Below are 19,143 nucleotides of genomic sequence, written 5' to 3' on the forward strand. Positions count from 1 at the left end.
TTACTATATTAAACTGAAAATCCATAAACATAAACCCTACCTGCTTTTCCTTTCGATGAGAATAGCCATGTAAGAAGCAGGTAAAGCTGCACCAAAGCCAGGAGACCAAAAGTAGAATTTTCCAAGTATCTTCCTGAAAAAGTAATTTGTACACATATTACATGCAAATGGAACATTCATGAACCACACCATATTTTATCTGTATAATAAAATTACAAATTATTAATTAATATTGTCTTACTACATTAACCTGTACTTACTACCAAACACTACTCATATTTTTACTATTGGGTAATTCTCAGAGGAGTTACTGAAGTGCTTCATAAACATTAAACACCTGAAACACTTAATGTATTCATTTCATTTAAATGACTAATTTTCTTCCAGGAAAGCAGTGTCTTCCAAGATATATTTTTGAAAAGTTGCAAGTACTAATTACAGAAAAAAATCTTCTAAAAGACCGTATAGCCACTCATCTCTTTGCTACTTGTCCAAACATATCTTCAGGAAGATCTGCCTTTCAGAATGTAGTGATGCAATCAGGTGAGACAAAAATCAAATCAAATAATAAAAATATACGCCACATATACAGATATACAGTAAGCTAAGGAATCAGACTGTATATTACAAGTGGAAGCAACAGTGAATTCCCAGTCCTATTAAGCTGGAAAAGCTCTCATTTCTTGCAGCTAGATCTGGATTTCTTTCAGAGTCCACACAATTTCAACTATGAAAATTCCTTCGACAATAGGAGTTGGAAAAAAAAAATTACACAAATGACAATATCTAAGAAAATCTTTCTATAAATTGGTCACTATTAAAGCAAGAAAGCCAACTGCATGTAAGACACAATGTCACCCATGATGTTTGGTCTGTTCAGGAGACCTGCACCTTCAAACTTATTCAGGCTGATCACAGAGGCAAATAATAGGAAGACAGTCATGACATTTGGTAGCATGATAAAAAACATACTTCAATTATACCAATGCTGCTCAGCTGACAAGAACTCTTGGTGGGAAAACAAAGCATTACAATGGAGTCTACCCTTCTGAAAACACAGCAAACAAAACAAACAAACAAAACTGCAAACACAGGATAGAAGAGAGTATTTTCTTAGATGAAATTTCGTGTTGACAACACAGAAGAGAGAACAAAGATAATTAATCAACACCATCTGATTAGCTCACTTTCATTCTTGCCGTCAAAGGCATGAGCAGCCTCATTTCATACTTCTGCAAAAATAACATTACTGGCGAGCAATGCCAGCTTATGTTCGTAAGTGAAAAGAGAGCCAGTGTATCAGCAGCAAGTGATGTAATGGCAATTACACACACTGCTCATTCCCACGGCTGCAAAAGGATAATTTCTCAGGATGACAATGCCAAATGCTGCAGGAGCTAAAGTTCATTATTAGGACTCTCTCGGAAAGTAATTACTGTATGAAGTTTCAGAGAAGTCATTTTAAGCATCTTAATAAGTATGAACACATCTTACCAGACACACCTGTTAAATAACAGAACAAATGCCTTTTCTGTGGGAAAGAAACAGTAATTTGTTCTTTTGGCATGGTTTAGAATCCTTTTACAAATGCTTGCATGTTTGGTTTGACAAGATTTCGGAAACAAGAGTAACACATTTTACATAATAAAGTCTAGTGGAAAAAAAAAATGTACAGTCACTAACTGAAACATTTAAACTTCTTCCTAAGTAAATGAAAATGAGGTTTTGCTACTATTTGCATGGTTATTTTCACATGTTATATGGATATAAATAGGAATAAGAACCAGGAGTTCTTTCAGGTCATGCATCTAATTCCTCAATGTACAAGCTGTACATGGACAAACTTATTACTCTAGTTGCTAGACTAAGAGAACCTTCATGAGGTTTTACATGTAATTAAACTATAAACTTAAAAATCACACCTTTCATTTAACAGATGCAATGCCTGTCAACACAGGAACCCAGCACTTCAATCTGAAGCCCAGACAGATGTAGTCTTCTGGATCTCACCAGCGGAAGAGATTACAACCTCCAGCTGGACTGTCACACATCCGTAACAGAGATCATCACCCTCACTGCTCTGCCAACAGAGCAGCCTGCTGTACATAGACCCTAATTCACCACACCAAAAAAATAGCAGCTAAAAAAGTCAGTCAAGTTAGCTTGGTAACCCCTTCTAAAACAAGAACATCCTATCCACTGCCTAAGTCATTGCTGACATTGGATATAGATCTTCTTGAAATGTTACCCACCTGTGAAATGATTAGAGTATTGAACAATGCCTGAAATTATTTTAATTCCACATTCTTGCCTGAAGTTTTACATCCTTGAGACTATCTGCATCAGTCTCATTTTTGGTAGTTTTCCCTAGCTGAAAGAAAGACACTACTATAAGAGCATCAGTAAGATGTATTAGCACAAGCCAGACAGACTTCTCACTGCCAGTAACATTTCCTAGCTAGATCTATCAATTGTTACTGGATCACTGGTACACACAGTGACTGAAGATTCACTGGGACTTTGGTAAAGGTAAGAACAGATCAATGGTCACTTTATCCAGGACACACTATATACCTGCCAACCCAGCTCCTCCTTGGTGGAAGGAAAGAGGCAAGAAGGAAAAAAAAAGAAGGAAAGAGGTAGCTCTTCTCAAATCAGGAATTGTGCAGGTAAATATGAGTTAGTACGTCCAGCTACAAACCCTTTAATCCATTGCTTTGGTCTAGAACTCCAGCAGGGTACAAGAAATGAACTGCGTGGGGCTTGCTGTACAATTTTGATTCTGAGTTACTGCTGCTGCTGCTATAATACACTTTCCAATCAAAAACAGATACAAAAACTGCAGCATCTATCCTACTGCAGAAATCTATCACATCCAATATCTCATCACTATCTAGAACCAGATGGAGAGCATCTAAGTACTCACAATCTCAGACAATCTCCTTCCAAGGCTTCAAATCAAGTCCAGAAATACTCAGGCCAGTTATGCAGTAATAGAGGTGCTGGTATTTCTTTGATGGATTAAAATGTACAACACCAAATCACATTCTGGACTGGATAATCACATGCCTTTACTCTTGCTCTCAGGGGCTACTGAAGAAAGTACACTATGTCACAGAGCAATAAATTCAAAGAGTAATCAACTTCAATCAAAACATTAAAAGATATAAATATTAAAGACACAAATTGGTTAAAAAAAAAAGAAGTCTCACATTTCCATCTTCCATCACCCACCAAAGAGCAGGTGAGAGATGCAAGCTTATATGGCTCAAGCTGCAAGACAAGTGTATTAAGTACAAGACATTAAGTACATTCCAAATGAATGACTTTTCAACATTATGATCTTAGGAGAAGCTCTTAAAAAAGGCATGCAGTACTCAATTTGTAAAGGTGTCATGCATTCATTCAGCTTCCTGGTGTTCAGCTTCCTGGTTATCATTTTTCCTCCAAACACTCACTAGGCTCCTTGATCACATTCAAGTGCTGAAGTGACTTGTTCGAAGAACCTATCCATGATGATCTTCAAACACCTTCCTGATTAATCACAGTTAGTTTAAAGCCCATCCCTGAGTAAGGACAGAGCTGCTTTTTTCCTTCCTGATGCATTACTTTGCACTTTTCTCTATCAAATTTTGTAAGTCATTTTAATCAACAGGTCTTTCTGAAATGGATGAGACTTAGTTTTAAATTTCTGTACCCTAAATAATCTCATGCAGTCTCTCATACTAGTCTTCAGCCCCTTTTCCGGATTCCTCAGGTATTTCCAAAGCACAGGACGTAACAGCAACTTCACCGGAAACCTCCTTCTACTTCACCAGAAACCTCCTTCACTAATTGGTGAAAACCAATTATTTATGCCTTGTTTTGTTTCATATATATTAACTACTTGCTAATAATTTACTAATTCCTGGAAGACAGAGGACATTTCTTGTTTAAGAGCCCTAGCAAGAAATCTTATCAAAGGCACTTGCGAATTCATGTAAAATGCACCAAGTGGATGATCACCAAGTATGTACCTGTTCTTCAAAGGACATTAGTAAATTTGGAAAATTTTTCTTCTCTGATAACCATGTCATCAATTGTTTTCTGAAGTGTCATTTAATAGCTCTTATATCTCCTAGTCACTTAAAAGATTACAAAAACGAGAATATAATAAATTTTAAAAAGCAAAGTTTCATATTTAAATGGTAAGACCAGAAATCAAGATGATTGCTGTAGTTTTTCTTACTCCAACACATTACAAACAGGCCTATTACAAAGAGACAAATTATTATACAAATTGAAAAGCTGCACAAAAATAGCTTGAGTATGTTTCACTTTTCAGATGGTATACCAACCTTAGAATGCAAAAGCAAGCAATATACAAGGTCCCATTTGCTGTCAGAAAGGAAGTTGACTGCAAGATCTCGGGTAGCAGTTTGTACAAATAATAATCAAGTTTTCGTTTCCTGAGAATAGCTGCAATCTGAGGGAGAAGGGAAGAAAAAAAACGGGGGACAAACTTTAATTCAGTTAGGCACTTTTTTGCACATCATAAAGAAAAAGAAAAATAAAAATGGAAAATGAGACATGCCCACTTAAGTAGTAAAACAAAGCTTGTTAAACTTTATGAACAATACCACAAGGATTTCCTTTGAACTTGTTCCAGCCGTTACAATCTTTATACCAGGAAATACATCAAGCAATTTGAAATGGGAAGTACAGAAGGACTTCCATTACCTTGTTACCATTGGCCATAATTGTCACAAACATTGTCTGCCAGATATCAAAACTTATAAGATGTGATGTATCTACAGAGTTTTGTCTTCAAGACAATTGGACAATCACGTAATCATGGTCAGAACGTCACTAAAGTAATCCAAATACAGGCCTTACACAGTGTCTGTGAAGTGATGATGTATTTTTAAAGGTTTTCTACTCCAATTAAACTACTGCAAGTCCTCAAAAAATGTTCACCATCTGCTGGAAGAACTACACATTCCTGACATATTTTATACAACTGTTGTATTAGCTAAAAAAACTGTGTATGGCAGAAAACATGCTCAATCTAAAAAACAAATATTCTTTGTGGTCAGTTTAATGTGTGTCCCATGTATTATAAAGAATAGCTGTTTAAAGCCTCAAACATTGAAGGTCCTCAAACTCTTTTTTGTCTACAGAAATTCTGCAATTAGCCAATGGGAAGATGTAGCAAACCAGGCTTATCTCAGAGATAACTCAGGGGGTAAGTCAAGAGGCAACCGACAAGTTCAAGTATGGGAAACTGTTTAGACCTAAGGAAGAAAAATTTTCATTTGAGGGTGGCTGAATGTTGGAGCAGGTTGCCCACAGTTGATTGTGGACTTCCATCACTAGAGATCCTTGAAACTTAACTAGAAAAGTCCCCAGCAACCTCCCCTAACTGGCCTTGCTTTGACCAGGAAACTGGCACTACAGGGCCTCCGAAGGTCCCTTTGCCTGTATGCTGCTATGACTCCATGAAAGTATACTTTGGGTGCACCATGAGACAGATTCTATTATTTTTTTATTCTAACAGCATTAGTATCTTTATCTGCACTGATCTCCTGGGAAGTCTCAAAACTGGCAGGAGTTTTTGGTCAATGCTTAGAGAAGCTCCAAACGGAGTGAGCTTCATACTGCTGGTTCTGATGAGAACAAAGAAAGACATCCTGTCAAATCCATACTGCCAACACATCTCCAAGTCTTGGCTGAGAGGGAGCTGTTCTTCTGAAGCACTGTCCACTGAATAGCAAGCAGACGTTTTAGAACCAGAGATGAGCCGAGGATTCTGCTAAAACTAACCAGGAAAGTTCTGCCAAAATCTGTTTCCAAAATGAAGTTTGAACTGAGGATTAAAAAATACATGCATGAACAGACCTCTGAAAACAGATTTACACATTATTTAATCAAATGTCAAGACTGCTTTAAACATAATGGATTAGGCAATAATGCAATCCAGATAATCTTTCCATTGAAGGAAAGTCTTAACGTAGTCTAAATGCTGGATAACTAGTTGCTACCCACTCAGCTCTGTCTAGCACATTGTAGGAAGGACAGGAACCCTGGCACAAAATAACATTTTTTTTGTTTTAAGACCACAGTCCATATGCCTATGTGTGAAGCCTTGCTCCCTCAGACCAAAGTGTCGGAAGCACAACACAAAAAGATTGGTATCTTATAAATTAATGTCAACGCAAAGCAAAACATTCTTCTGTAACGTCTCCAGCAAGTTTTAGATTAATGTAAATTTCTGCTTTCCCTTCTTTTTACTGTCCTATTCCCAAGAGAAAAATAGAAAATAATCAGAAACAATAACACACAAACCATTCCAAAGAAAATTGCTCATACTAATTGAAAGAGATGTATGTATAAGAGCAAGAGAGTTTCATGAACACCCACCAAAAAAACAAGAAAGCTTATAAAAGCTTGTCATTTTCTAACTGCTTTATAGACATCAACAAAGCTAAATATTGTGTAGAGCTGAAAGAAGGCAAGAGCACACTATAGAGTTCCTCTCTTCTACCACCAGTGGTGTGATCACATGGAAAAAATACCAGATATTTTTGGATACCATTTTGCTGTCCACATCAGTTCCACAGATTTCAGAGAAGTATTATTAAAGTGCCGAAGGATTATGAACTCTGATGTCAGAATGCAAGAGTTCATGGCTCCCACTGGAACACAATTCATTCAAGCCAGCTGGGAGGACATTGTGATCAAAACCAAATTCTTAAAATAAATGCACTGCTCAAGGCTTAGCAGCAGACATCAGTAACAGAAAGAACTGAAGGAGAAGCTATCAGGACATCCAGCATGTGCTTCCTTGGCAAAATAATTATCTCCATGAAGATGCTAACAGATGCATTTTTAAAAACGCCTAGTCAGTAATAATAAAGAAATAGACAGAAAAAAGTATTTTCCAGCATTAACTACAAAATTCAAACAACTACGTATTGACTCTCCAACATCAAAAATGTAACCATAAAAAAATCAGTCCACCAGTTTCCGGATACCACAGTTTGTGGAATATCACTACCTAAGCTCTTTGTCTTTTAAGAATTTAGTCTTTAAACAGAAATGTTAAGCCCCCCAGAATTAAAAACAAATCAGAATTTATTTATTTGGTCCTAACCATGGAAAGAATATATGCAATTCTAACACCATCCCTAACCACAGCTACCTAGTCTACTGCAAGATTTGAGCTAGGCTCTTGGTGTTCCAGCAGAAAAGGAGCACGAGACTCAAACCCAAGCTTTGCCATGATTTGAGGCACCAGCCAGGCCCGATTACTTTCATAATGTGTCATGTAGTGCCTACAAGTATTCATCATCCAACCACAATAACCTCAGCTTCACCTCCAGTATCCTCAACCTTCACCTATATCCCTGAACTATGGATTCCAAAGATGGTTTGACTTAATGAATGTGCTAATTGGCTGACCAATGTACAGTCTGACAAGTTACATAGCAAGCTAAAAAAACCACAGGTTTTCTGCCAATTCTGCTGTCGTGTGTACAACATTTTTGTCTCTCCCTCCTCCAACAAACAGCCTTTTCTTAAGTTTGTACAAAGTGTATTACTTTAAGGACTACCCCTCCATCAAAATTTAGTGGAATTACACAACACATACAACACTGACTGATGGAAAATGGAAACAAACACTATCATCTCTCATTCCTTCACAACAACATAAGAAACTTTTATTAAAAAAAAAAAAAAGAGGGAAAAGAGAAGAAGAAAAAGAAAAAACACCCTACAAAAATATGCAGACACTTAACCAAATCTTCAGGAAAGCAGAGCTCAACAGCATTTACAAGCAGAACCATCTGACATGTTCAGGCACCTTTAAAATGCAAATTTAGAGATTATCAATACCACTGTGTACATGGTTTATATAATCCATATACTGCAAGTCACTAAAAATCCAAGGAAAATTTTATAAATTAAGTTAAATGCATGCTAAAAGCAAAGTGATCCCCAGTATTTAGAACAGTTAATACCTCAGATTACTCAAATGGCAGGCACAGCTACAAATAGATGTCAGATTTCTTTCATAATTATATTCAATTATTTAGATGTTCTTTTATAAACATTTGAAATTTTTTACAAATTTCACAAGAACATTATTTCTTTGCTTTATAAAAATTATTTTCAAGTGCTTTGGAATAACTGAATCTCAAAATGCCCTCAGGTAACACTTAGGTTTTGAAAGACATTTGTTCAAATAAGCAATTTGTTTCTCATGCGTCATCTGAAAGACTCAGGTTTGTTTTTCCTTAATTAGCTCATCCCTTCCTGATTTCACTGATTACAAAACCTGGCTTCCAGATTGTTTAATTTCATAACTCAGTTCCTGTAACACTCTGAGGAAGAGAATGTGCCTCCCGCTCTCTGAGTTCCCCTGTCTGAGTCCCCCAGTATACAAAGATGACCCCCAGTGGGAAGGGTTGTTTTGATTTGGCTTTTTTAAAATTTTCCACATCATTCAACCAACTAAAAAAAGAAACAAACAGTACTCATATACTCTTTGAATGACATCTAAATTACCTTCAAGCCTGGCATCCCTCTCATTCCATGAGAACTTATCTTTATTACTTGTTTTCCTTTTACTGAAATGAGTAGAAGGTTATTTTTCATTCCCCTTAAAATGTCTAATTCAGCATAATTTCCAAGGATTGTCCTCCTATCCTGAAATTCTTGTACTCTACTATAAAGCTGTACCAACTTAAGAGAACAGATTTATGCCTCCTTGATAAACAGTCCCTTTAACAGTTTTTGCTAGTTCCCAGTATTTGTAGCATCTTTACCAAGATCTTTGCACAGTGAGTCACGGCTGAGGCTTTCCCTGATTTCCAACATCACTGTGATGCAGGCTCCCAGCTAACCCTTGCATCTTTGACCATAAACTCTTCAGTTTACCTAAATTCATTATGATCCTTTTTAAATTTTCAGCATCTCAACAAAAGACCATTTTTGTTTATTTTCAATTTAGGAAAGAATTTTATAGCACGACCCAAAAGCCACCTGAATAGAGCAGAATTACCACAGCTGGAATGAAGGTTCTTATTTTAGTAACATTTAGGCTAATTTTAGTCATATTTAACCCAGCTTCCAAAAGAATTTAAAGGCAAGACAACAGTGACCTATATGTCATTCATAGCACAGCAGAGAGATACAGGACACTGCACAGTACTAAGATGAACAGACACCCAAAAGAAGGCAATCACACACCACCACCACAGCAACTCTAGGTACTGGATCCTGACAGAAGAGAGATTATTGACAGCCTAACCCAGACATCCAAGCTGGCATACAGAAGCATATTCCAGGCTAACCTAACATCTGTCCTAGTCTCCCTACCCTACTTCCAAATACACAATGGTTTGCAGCACAAACAAGGAAAAAATCACATTTTAATACACTCAGCAGTTCTGGAATGTTTTAGAATATAATCTGTACAGCCCTTTTGCACATCTCAGAAAGATGATACATGACAACTCTATCTACACTGGCATATAAGAGATGATCCACTTCAGTGTTAGCCGGCTCCCCAGCTTTGCTCAGGAGCAGTTCAAACAGCTCTCCCAAGAGAAGGTGCATGCAAAGCAAGCCTGAAGCAGCAGCAGCACGGACAGCATGCACTAGCCATCCTTGGGAACGACCTCTGGCCCAATCCTGCGGCAATGTGTGTACAGCCAGGAACGTGATGTGAGACTCACAGTTCACCTTGACCTTTGGCTGGTGATTCTGTCTTACCTATAACAGTTTTTAAAATAATTCATCAGAACAATAAAAGTTGTTCTTGCTGTTATTTCCAGTCAGTGATTTAGCTGTGAAGTGACCTGCCAGCTGCCATGTGCTGCTTGCACTGCAGCTCCCTGGCCCATGCTGTATTTGTACCCATGTCCCTCCCACTGATATTGCAGAGGAAGAAAAAACACCTTATGTTCATACAATAACTAATAGCATTTGAGTCTCTGACAGTATGATCATACAATGCTACCCTATTCCTAGCAAAGTTACAAAATAAGTAATGCAGCTTAAGATAGAGAATACAGATCTTGATGGGTCAAACAGAGCTCAGGAAGACAACAGCACTGGAATCCTAAGTACAAAAAACTCCTTGTGACACAGAAGGAGAAAGAAACAATTGGCATCCAAGAACCTGAAGGTTATTCTAGGCACAGGAAGAAGCAGATATGGCAGAAATATGAAGAAATATTAAAAGACCAAAATGAATTTGAAAAGAGTATGAGAAGAAATTAAGAAAGGAAAAAAAAAAAAATCAATGAAATAGAGCAATGCCAAGGATCATTAAAATCTGTACTGGAGTAACAGACTCTGGTTACACCTGTTCTAAAGAGCTGGCTGAACCATCCCTTGGTCCAGAGGACATGTGAAAAAGACCTGCTGGCAACCCACACTGTGCTAGGCCTGCTGCTCCTCTCCTCTGTGCCAGCAGATCTGTGTGAGAGAGGTGTCTGGAATCAAAGCCAGGAGTATGCCAAGAGTCAACTTGCACCACGAAATGGCCAGTGCTCAAGCTGGGCTCGGGCTGTGCCCTTCAGCAGCAGAGGTGAAGGAAGCCTAGCAGATATAAGGTAGGAAGGGGCTGGTGCTGGGGAGGAAGGGCAGGAGATGTAGGTGGGGAGAGGAAAACTGGTGTCTGAAAGGAGAAGGGGCAGAACAAGTTAGGTTGGAAAGTCAGGGAGCAAGCCTGTCTTAAATTAGGTGAAGAGAGCAAATGATTAGACTAAGAGAAAGGAAAGGTGAATGGCGTGAATGACTCTTGCCATCCCACAGGCAAAGGTTAGAAGAATGAGCTCTGGAATTGCTACTACAAAGTAGCAAACAAACAATTTTTTCCTTATTTAGATTAGGTGAAAATGTTACCTGATCAGATTATCTCTGATACACTACAAAGACTCTGATACACTACAAAAAAAAAAAGAGTAAGCACATTTATCTATTGCAAAATGTGCACTATCAGCAAACAAATGTTTAAAACTTACAAATCCCCAGGAAATAGAGGACTTTGCTCAAACGCACTGGGAATAGCACTTTTCCCATGTGAAATCAACAGAATCTTGGAAAACGGACGCTGAGACAACTCAAAGTCAGTATTCCAGCCTTATCCCAGCTTCGTGCAATTTCCCTGTTAAATAATGTTCTTCTGCTCACCTCTGTGAATTTCTAGAAGTAAGACTTCTTCAACTTTGAAAATACAAGGTTACACCTTCACATTTTGTTTATCTTTGCTTAATGTAAAAATGAAGTATAGATGGAACAAAGTACAGCAAATTCTGAGGAAGGACTTTTCATTAAAGTTTTAATATATCAAGGCAGATTGCTTTCAAAAAGTATAATTACAAGGTTTATGGAAGATTGTTTAGTGTTTCTTCTGGGGGTATAGATGTTCAGCCATTTGAATTTTTTTTAAAGGCATTCCTGTCAGCCACTTCATATGGAGAGGGACAATTCAATTTGGATGTAAAACCCATTTTCACTAAAGCAGTCAGTTTGTACTGGAGAAAAAATAAAGACAGTGCAATCATGGTATCTCAAGGGTATATTTTTTCCAACTAAAAAAAAATACTCAAGCATAATTATTAAGAGGAAAAAAAACAGTAAGTTAACAAAGAGTACAGCATCACTTAAAAGCAAAGATTTTATACAGCCATTTATGGAAAGCCAGCATCTCACTTATCAAATACTAACACCACTTAATTTGGCTCCATCAGCCTCCCACTGACAGAAGAGAAGCAAAGCATTCAAGAGATGTGGGGTGTAGCTGTTATGAGTTTGGACTCTGGATTGTAACTGTCCCTAACCATGTTCTCTCAGGGAACAACCTCTGGCAATTTATTCAAGCTTTTGTGAAAGAAGACTCTTTCATCTCCTTTCCTTAATTATAAGCTTGTGGCAACAGAAGGAACAATCAGAAGCCATTTTACAGGCTTGACACAGAGAAATGAACTGCATTTTTTGTTGCTGAGCTCTACCAAGAACCAGGACTAGGTACTACCAGAAATATTCTGAACATACATTGATATAACTATAAAGATATTCACATCCCCTTATGTGAACCTCAGAACACAGAAAAGGTCTGAACATTTATGCTGTCCAACTATGATATTTCATTTACGACTAAAAGGTTCTCAAGCACAGCTGTAAGTCCAGCAAAGAATAATTTTTGTGATGACTGTCTTAATTCTTTCCCTGCCAAACTACTTCATGTACAAAGCTTCTGCTTCCTCCTCTGTAGTCCACACTGCACCCTTTTCCTCTTTACCTTACACTGGTTGTGGTGTTCTTCAAATCCTGCTTAACAATTCAATTCATTACTGTAGCTGAAAATACCCCAGTGAAAAGCAGGGCAAGAAACCTCTTCTAGGTTAGCTCATGGAGAGATGAGGTCCAGGATCACACAAAGAAAAGGAGTACAGTTATGTGTCTGGGAGCAGAGACTGGCAAGTGCTTCCTCTCTCTTAAGACAGCAGCTCAGCTTCAGATTACTCTAGCAAGTCAAGTTAAACACTATCAACAAAAACCTAAGAGAAACTAAATTAAACTAAACTGCAAAGAAGACAGTGTGAAAACTGAGGCAGAGGTTTTACAATACAGCAGGACATTGGTTGAGAAGGCTCCCACTCCACTTTGGGTTTGGGACAAGATGTAACTGTTTATCGGGCCTCAATGCAAAATAGATCAGGAAAACATTTTGGGTTTTTAGGTTTGTTTTTCTTTTCAAAGAAATAAAAAGTGTGAGCTTTCCCCCTAACCCGTGACTGCACAACTGAGTGAAGCATAACAGAGCTATGAGCAGGAAATCTCTTGACCAGGTTTGGCTGTTGGGGAATTTTGATTTAATTACAGAACGGTTTAAGCTGCTTTATCTTTAGACAGACCTGACAGATCACCACTACACCTCTCATGGCTCACTTCAGGCCCATGTTCTGCTGTACAAGTGTTTATGCTCCCATGGAGCAAACTAGATCAGAAAATAGATTCAAAGAAAATAGTACTGGGTAAAGAAGGAGGAGAAGAGAGAATGTTCTTCTCTGTATTAGTTTCATGACACAGCTCACTGTATGATCCCACTGACAGCTGCCATTCCTGTCTGTGGCAGTTCAGAGTGAAAATGTTCACTGTCAGACACGACAACTCCTTAGGTTCACACTGCTACCAATTATCATATAAATAATGTCATCACAATTTTATCATATAAATAATGTCATCACAATTTTCACTCAAGAAACCCTTCAATGAGAGCTTAACTGAACTGTGTCAGGATGCTGCCATCCCACTCTTTTTCTTCCCTTTATTACATAGCTCGATAATTTTGCTGCACCACCACTGGTGCAAACTCAATGCCTTGCATTTCTTTCTGTCAAGCTAGCCTAGGCGTAGCTCAGTGACCAGCTCCCTCCCCAGTCCCCCAAGTACCACAACAGGAGAAGCACAGAGGTGGGGACAGAAGGAAGTGCTCACCTGCAGCGATTCCAACTTAGATCGGCTTTCAGGATATGTTTACACAGATGATGCAAACAGATCCCAGCTCTTCTATCTACACCCTAATTTGCTGGAAATGTGCCAGCTGCAACTGAGGTGATATAACCAAGTCTAACTGCACACGCACACTAAGACACCTCACCTGTAGGATACTCTCTGAATACTCAGACTCCTTTAACCTTGATGTATTTTTTTAGTCTTGCTTCATTATGCAATGGAATCTCCTTGATCTTAAAGCACTGATTACCAAGGTGTCGCCAACAGCAAGATACACACGCATTACACTTGCTACTGCCAAAGACACAATGCTAGCCTCCCAGGCAAACACTAAGGCTTTTTATTCAGGTATCATAGGTATTGGAAGAAGACAAAAACACGATGTTCAGGCCATGCCCATGCCCTCCTACCCACCAGCATCAACATTCTCACAGCACGTTATGCCTCCAGATGCCACCACCCCCCATGCCCTTCTTCTGCCCTACTTGGCCCAGATTGAACATACTTTCCCTGTCATGCCTTCCCGCCCTCAAACATCAGGTTCTCCCCACCAGACAACCCTCCAGCCGTCAAACAAAACGCCTGCCATCGTGCCCCTCCTCCCCAGCACCAGACTACACCCCTAAACATACTATTTACAATTCTTCTTGTTCACTCCAGGGTCAGGCTGCCCCTTGACTTGTCTCCTGCCTTTTCTTCCGACCACAGCCCTCTTCCCCCACCGCAGAGCAGCCTCCCTCCCTTGATATGCCTTATGTCCTTCCCCACCACCCCAGGCCAGACTCCCCTCGTCATGACACTGCTTATGCTCTCCCCAAGCACCCCCATGCCCTTCCCCCTCCCGTCAAGCCAGGCTCCCACCATGTCCTTTATACCCCCACTCCCACCCCCCGCTATCCCTCGGCCCTCCACCCAAAACCAAGGCCAGGCTCCCCCGTCTCTGACACCCTCCTGCCCCTGTGCTCTCAGGCCAGGCCCCCCTTGGGCCGGGCTGCCGCACATACACACCCACACCCACCAGGTAGAGGGTGCCGTAGATGCGGAGGGACTCTGCCAGCGCGCTCTGGGTGACGTGCAGCACGGCCCAGGAGCAGCGCGGGTGCCAGGTGTGCCCGATCTCGTAGCAGCTGTGGGGGATGGACTTGCTCAGCGCCGCCATCTTTGCAGCGCGCGCGGAGGGGAGGGGACGGGAGGGGGCGCGGGGCGCGCGCGGCCGCCGCGTCACCGCCGCAGCCGGAGGGGAAGAGGTCGCGCGGGGCGCTGCGCGCGCCGGGGTTACTCGCGGGCACAGCCGCTCTTCCCACGCCCCCCGCCCCGCGCGCGCGCCGCTCGCGTGAGCCCCGCAGCCAATCCGCGGCCGCCGAGGAGCGGCCGGGGGCGGGGGTGGCGCGAGCCGCGGGGCGGGGGGGGCAGGTCGGCGCGTGGGGGGGGAGCGCGCGGCGGCGCTGAGGGTGGCTGTGCTGTGCGTGTGTCCCCCGTGCCCTTGGGTGTCCCCGCTGTGTCCCGTGTGTGTGTCCCTTGTCCCGTGTGGGTGCCCCTTGTCCCTTGTGTGTCCCGCGTCTGTCCCGAACGTGTCACCTGCGTCCCGCCTGTGCCCCCCGTGTGTGCCCTGTGTGCCCCGTGTGTGCCCCGTGCCCTGTCGCACACCCGTCGCGGCGCGGCCGTTGGTGTACATAGCCTGTACGAAGCTATGTTTCTGTAGTTTGGGAGGTCAGAATCGCCGCCGTACGGATTTTGGGGTGTCTGCCGTGAGAGCCGCTCGCACCACTTGGCTGATTCTCATAGTGGTGGTGAGAGGTTTCAGTGTCGGCCAAGGAGTTTACACTGAGCTCAGAATTAAAGGTCACCCTGCAGTTTCCTCACAGCCTGTGGCAGCAGCGACATCTCCTTCAGCTCGCTGCACCCGTGCAGCCCTGTTCCTTCTGTTTTTCATGTCATCCCTCTCCTCCTGAGCCGCCGGATAATGTCCAACACGCTGTTTGCTGGTGTGGCCTCCTCACGCACTTAGGTCTGACTGCTGCGGTTAGAGTGTTTGCAGGCTGGCTCTCGAGAGCTTTGTAAACTTGCTGGGAAGTACCTTGGCGCTCTGCACGGGTCCGCCTGCAGAACTGTGCGTTAGGTACAAAGTCTTCATAAAAAGAAACTCTTTAGTTACGAACGTAGGGATACCAGAAAGCCGAAAAAATGGACGCGCACACACACACATACACGGTGTCCCACGTGTCCCCTGTGTCCTGTCACCCCGCAGGGGACGAGTGTAGGGAGTGGCTCCCAGCGCTGCAGCAGCGGGCAGGGTGGCTGGCGGGGAGGGGAGGATGATTAATTAAGGTGGAGGTGACTGGAGGTCATCTCATCCAAGCTCCCCGCTTAAGCAGGGTCCCCTAAAGCACGTCACTCAGGATTGTGTCCAGCCAGCTTTTGGATATTTCCATTTAGAAAGACCCCCCAGCCTCTCTGGTCAGGCTGTTCCAGTGCACTGTCCCAGCACGATAAAGAAGTTCTTCCTCGTGTTCAGGTGGAACTTCAGTTCTGTGTATCAGTTTCTGCCGATTGCCTCCTGTCATCTAGCTTAAAACCATCGAGAAGAGCCTGGCTCCATCCTCTTGACACCCTCCCTCCACCATACTTACACATATGGACGAGGTTGCCTCTCAGTTTTCTCCAGGCTAAACAGCCCCAGTTCCCTCAGCCTTTCCTCATGTGAAACATGCTTCTGTCCCCTAATCACCTTTGGACACGATCGAGTTTTTACAAAACCACGAAGGCAGTGACTGATGACACAGTTACAACTCAATTGCAAAACTGGTATCTGGATCCAGCTTGAAATTTTGCTAATTTAGGGACTAAAGGGGCTGTGTGTAGCAGGACCTGAGGATTTCAGTTGGGTCTTTGTTAAGTAAGAGTTCTCTAACACTCTGCCCTCATGAAGCAAGTACGCTCTGTATCTCCTGTGCTGTGGTCAAGCCAGGAAAAGATTGTTTCAAGACCTAGGTGGGACATACATCATGAAGTCTATAAGAAGATCAGGAAAGTAACCTGCAGCCAAATGCAGACTTAAAACAGATCCACAGCAGGAAAATTCCTTCCTTTTAGAGCCTGGCTCCATATAGTCCTGTTGTAGAGCTCACATTGCTGATCAGACTCGAGACCAGCCTGTACCGCTACGAAAAAGACAGAGCCGGTTTTGCAAACTCTTTACTGTTCTTCCAAAGGAGCTGGCTGTGGGTGCAACAACATACTTGCATTTCAATTTGAGCAGCTGATAGATGGATAGGTTGGATGGTTAACAGAACTTGGGGCTTCTGAGAGGCTATTTGCAGACTCCCAACAAATCTGCAGTAGGTCTTTGGCCTAAATAGTTCAATTATGCGATTTCAGTCAGGCATGTCTGACCAACCAAACTTCTTTAGGTAGAACTCTGTCTATGACAATTTGTATTTAAAATCTAGCAGAAGGCCCTAGAGATAACTTTAAATTCAGCTTTAGTGGTGGGGTACAGCTCCCCTGCAGCTGTGGCTGTGTGGCTGCCTAAGGCAGTGAATATTGCTGTGTGCTGACCCTTATAGAGAAGCAGCCTTGGCAATATAAGCTGCTGCTGCTGCGTTGCCTGGACTTTGACTTGGACATAGCGCCTTGCTTGCTGTTTTTGTATTACTTTGTAAAAAACTGCTTGTGGGCAGAAAAGGCAGTTATTGCCTAAGTTATGGATTCTGGCTCTTTTTGCTTGAATGTTTTGGCCTTGATACTACTCTGGGCTTAAGGCTTGCTTGCTGCCTTGTATTTGTAGGCAGAGAGCTGTGGCATGTACAATAGTAGCAATTGCACAATCTAATGATTTCACATCTGACACACGTTTTTGCAGACAGTCCTAATTTTGGGACAACTTGTCCTGCTCAAGTTAGGGAAAACTGGTAGAGAAGGATGCAACAAGATATTTTGTTCATTTGTGCAGCACCCCTGGTTTAGCTGAAGAGTTGCCTGCTCAGAACTGGAGGTTTTACATCTCTCCAGCTGGGTTATCTGTGGAAGACTCTGATGATGCACTGATAAAGAAGGCAGCACAGCCCTGACCTTGCTCCAGGCCCTTTTCCATGGGGTTGCAATACTCTTGAGAAGAAGCCCTGGGGTTGTAGCAGCATGGGAATACTGCTGATGGCCCAATTGGCATTGGATGCCACTCCAAGCTACTCTGTCCTGGGGAAACCTACCCTTGATTGGAACAGGGACAAAAAAGTCTCAAAAAAGGATGGTATCTCATTAGTTAAAATTAAACATTGAGGACCTTTACTTTTGCCCAATAAGTACCCAGGGTTTTCAGGAACGTTCCTTGTTGCATGAACAAGGCTCTATACTGGGAATAGCAGGATGTGTCTACAATGTTATTTAAAAAAACACTAGTGGTGAATCCTGTGAAAGACAAGTGAAGTGGCACACAGTGTTCAGAGCTTGCCTTGTAGTATCCAGGTGTCTTGGAGAGAGCTACTCAGAGTAGTCCCAAAACCAAAGCCAGGGAGAGAGCTAATTACTAAGCAGCATGAATGGTGAGGGAGTTGAGAGTGCTCATCTTAGTCCCTGATCCTTGATTGGTTGATGTAGCAAAGTCAGATATACCAGTGTGTCTGAATAGAAATGTAGGCTGACAAAAATGTGAACCTCATTAGACTAGGACATCAATGATATCCTGGGATCCATGCCTTGTGTCACAGAAGGGAGAGATGTGGCAGCATCTCACTGTTCCAGTTGCCCACATACCCATTTGCAGCTGGGTTAACAAAATGCAGCTTCCAGCACAAGTCCCTGGCCAGATTCACTCTTTAACAAGGTACCTTAACTGATGGACAGCACTGAAATCCTTTAGTTTACCTTTACTGATGATGACTGGTTATATTAGGGAGTCAGATGGCTTGGGTAGCAATTGCTGAATGAAGAAAAGTCATCCCTGCCTTTCCAGGTTTAGTGGGTCTCACAGCTTGGAACATCCTCTGCTGCTATCTTCAGCATCTGCTAAGTCTGGTATCTACAAATAAATTACACATCTCATCCCATGAGAGTAACTGGAGGTGTGAAGATTTTTCTCTTGCCTTCACACTGAGCAGTTATCAGTGTGATGCAGTTATCCGGAAGTGGCCAAGCTGGGAATCCAAGGCAGAGCATTTAACTAATCAGAACAAAATCAGGCAGAAAAAGATTAACTGAGGAAAAAAGCCAACCAGGGGACTTGACATTTCAGGAGGCTTTGGCTTCCAAATGCATTGGGATCTGGGAAGTCTTCTTTCTAAATATTTTTAAATATCAGAACAATCTGGAAACATTTTAACTTGGAAGAAATGTTATGCTTTGCCCTCTCCATTCCCTCATGTTTCTTTTCAACTTGTGTGCTTTTTTTTTTTTTTTGCTATTTGTTTTCTCCCTTGGGACAAGGGATCCAACTTTTCCCTGCTATTCATGCTGTTCTCAGTGCATGCACTTCAGTTCTGGAAGTAACTTCTCTTGTCTGATATGAACTGCTTTTTCCACCAGTAGGGTTTTTTTCGCACTCACTTGTTTTCCTACTTTTCCCATTCTTCCACTCTCATTGTTATTATCCCTCAGTTTGTTCTCCTGCCATCCATGGAACTGTCTCATGCCTTCACC

General features: G+C 41.8%; 1 protein-coding gene across 2 annotated transcripts in view; it reads right to left on the reverse strand.

Moving 5' to 3' along the window:
- The window catches only part of TMEM135 (transmembrane protein 135), a 162,717-nt gene extending 147,903 nt beyond the window's left edge, over positions 1-14,814 (reverse strand). Inside the window, exons 1-3 of one of the 2 annotated variants that reach the window (XM_085065393.1) lie at positions 14,528-14,814; positions 4,338-4,465; positions 41-133 (exon numbers count right to left, since the gene is read on the reverse strand). In XM_085065393.1, the coding sequence (XP_084921519.1) occupies positions 41-133; positions 4,338-4,465; positions 14,528-14,668 (362 nt within the window). In that variant the 5' untranslated portion in view covers positions 14,669-14,814. The remainder of the gene's footprint in view (positions 1-40; positions 134-4,337; positions 4,466-14,527) is intronic. The other variant, XM_085065384.1, reaches the window with a different exon arrangement.
- Between the last annotated feature and the right edge of the window lie 4,329 nt (positions 14,815-19,143).

The sequence above is a fragment of the Lichenostomus cassidix genome, chromosome 1 (genome assembly GCF_008360975.1).
Source record: "Lichenostomus cassidix isolate B80296 chromosome 1, HeHo_3.0, whole genome shotgun sequence".
NCBI lineage: Eukaryota > Metazoa > Chordata > Aves > Passeriformes > Meliphagidae > Lichenostomus > Lichenostomus cassidix.